This window comes from Pygoscelis adeliae, unplaced genomic scaffold (genome assembly GCF_000699105.1).
Source record: "Pygoscelis adeliae isolate BGI_AS28 unplaced genomic scaffold, ASM69910v1 Scaffold248, whole genome shotgun sequence".
NCBI lineage: Eukaryota > Metazoa > Chordata > Aves > Sphenisciformes > Spheniscidae > Pygoscelis > Pygoscelis adeliae.
The window spans coordinates 2,195,827-2,197,520 of NW_008825302.1; the positions used below are offsets into that span (position 1 = coordinate 2,195,827).

A 1,694-nucleotide genomic window follows, 5' to 3' on the forward strand; every position below is an offset into this window, starting at 1 on the left:
ACGATCACTTCCCTACTCCTGCTGGCCACACTATTTCTGATACAAGCCAGGGTGGTGTTGGCCTTCTTGGCCGCCTGGGCACACTGCTGGCTCATATTCAACTGGCTGTCGACCAGCACCCCCAGGTCCTTTTCTGCTGTTCAATATATCTTGTTCAATATATCAATATATGCTTGTTCAATATATCAAATAAGTTACCCCCCCCCATGTTCCAGGAACATACGAATGTAACCCTGCAATGCATGATGACTGAAGAAGACACACGACGTACTGGCTTTTCTTTGACATCCAAATTATCTGTGCAAATCACTGGACTGGACGGGACTGTCCTTGGCCTCTCCTCTCTGCTACATAAATCTCTACACTTTCTCGCCGTGGTACTGAATAATGTGATCTATATGTTTCTTTAGTGAAAGGAAACATGCAACTCCATCTGCATAAACTAAAGCAAACCAGATTTTAAAATATCAACTGATTTTAGACTGAAACCTCTAACCCATAATCCAACAAGGCCTACTATTTTACAATGAAGAATGGATGGAGAAGCCCAAAAACACAAAACTGAGAAAGAGGCATCAAAGGAGGATGCAAAACATTACCTCAAACTTCACGGAGCCATTTTGTGCAGTGTCAAATGCATTAAAGAGATAATGTGCATACATGCTAGCATCTGAAAAACACAAAGGGCGCCGATTGGTACAACAGTTCATTATACACTAATGGCTCTAAACAACATTTATGACCTTATTTTCCTTTGGTATAAAACACAACCTTGTAGCATTGCCAGATATTCTATGAACTACTAAATGTTAACATGGACTTGCATACTGCTCACGCCCTCCCTTAAAACAGCCTTGAAATGTAAACCCTTTTATTACAGTAGCAACGATCTGGATTATGGGGCTCTACTTGAAAGAATGAGCAAAAAAACCAAAACCCAAGAGTGTCTCTGGGGCAAATGGAGTACTAGCTCTGGTGGGAAATGCTGCAAAAGCGCCGAAGAGTGATTGCAGCATATGTCCTTCCTTCCTCTACCTTTTGCTTTGTGTGAGCTACAGCAGAGATACCCAGGGACTGTCTAACTTCAGAAGGGTGTAGTTCCAGTAACTTGAGTTTGGCCCAAAAGCAATCTCATCTGAGGCATATTTTCATCCTTTTGAATCTTAAACTGCTGGGTTTAGAAATTTTTTTCTATTGAGAAGAACAGTTTCTATGGCCATGTGAAGGATGACTTAACTGGGAAAAACAGTAATGGTATGCTCAAATAAATGAAATAGGTGTATGACCTTACAACCTTCACTGGCCTGTTCTCTGCTCTGGAGGCAATTCACACTGCTCTCTGTATTACTAGAGCCCAACTTTTCAAGATAGGAGCAAATGACATTAAATTCCCTTAATTAATTCATTGCTATTCTAGCAACCACGCACTTTTTCGTCTCTTCTATTCTTTGCCTCTAGCACACAGCATTAGTCAAGCCCGAGTCTTCACAGTCAATGTACGGGTATTCAGGTGAAGCCTGGTGCCCTGTGCTACGCAGGCAGTCAGGTGGAATGACCCAGCATCTCTTTACTCTGATCTCTATGAAATGATTAAATATTTTCACGTTATTCAAATCCAGGAAAGTGTAACAGTGTGCAGAAAAATCAAATACTTAAGTTACTGTCATCCATAAGGATAGACAGATCCATAGTCC

General features: G+C 41.3%; 1 protein-coding gene across 3 annotated transcripts in view; it reads right to left on the reverse strand.

The window, feature by feature from the left end:
- KCNIP1 (Kv channel interacting protein 1) overlaps window positions 1-1,694 on the reverse strand; it is a 287,991-nt gene that overhangs the window by 6,744 nt on the left and 279,553 nt on the right. For all 3 annotated transcript variants that reach the window (XM_009330022.1, XM_009330021.1, XM_009330023.1), the window contains one exon: window positions 600-670. In XM_009330022.1, coding sequence (XP_009328297.1) covers window positions 600-670 — 71 coding nt within the window. The remainder of the gene's footprint in view (window positions 1-599; window positions 671-1,694) is intronic.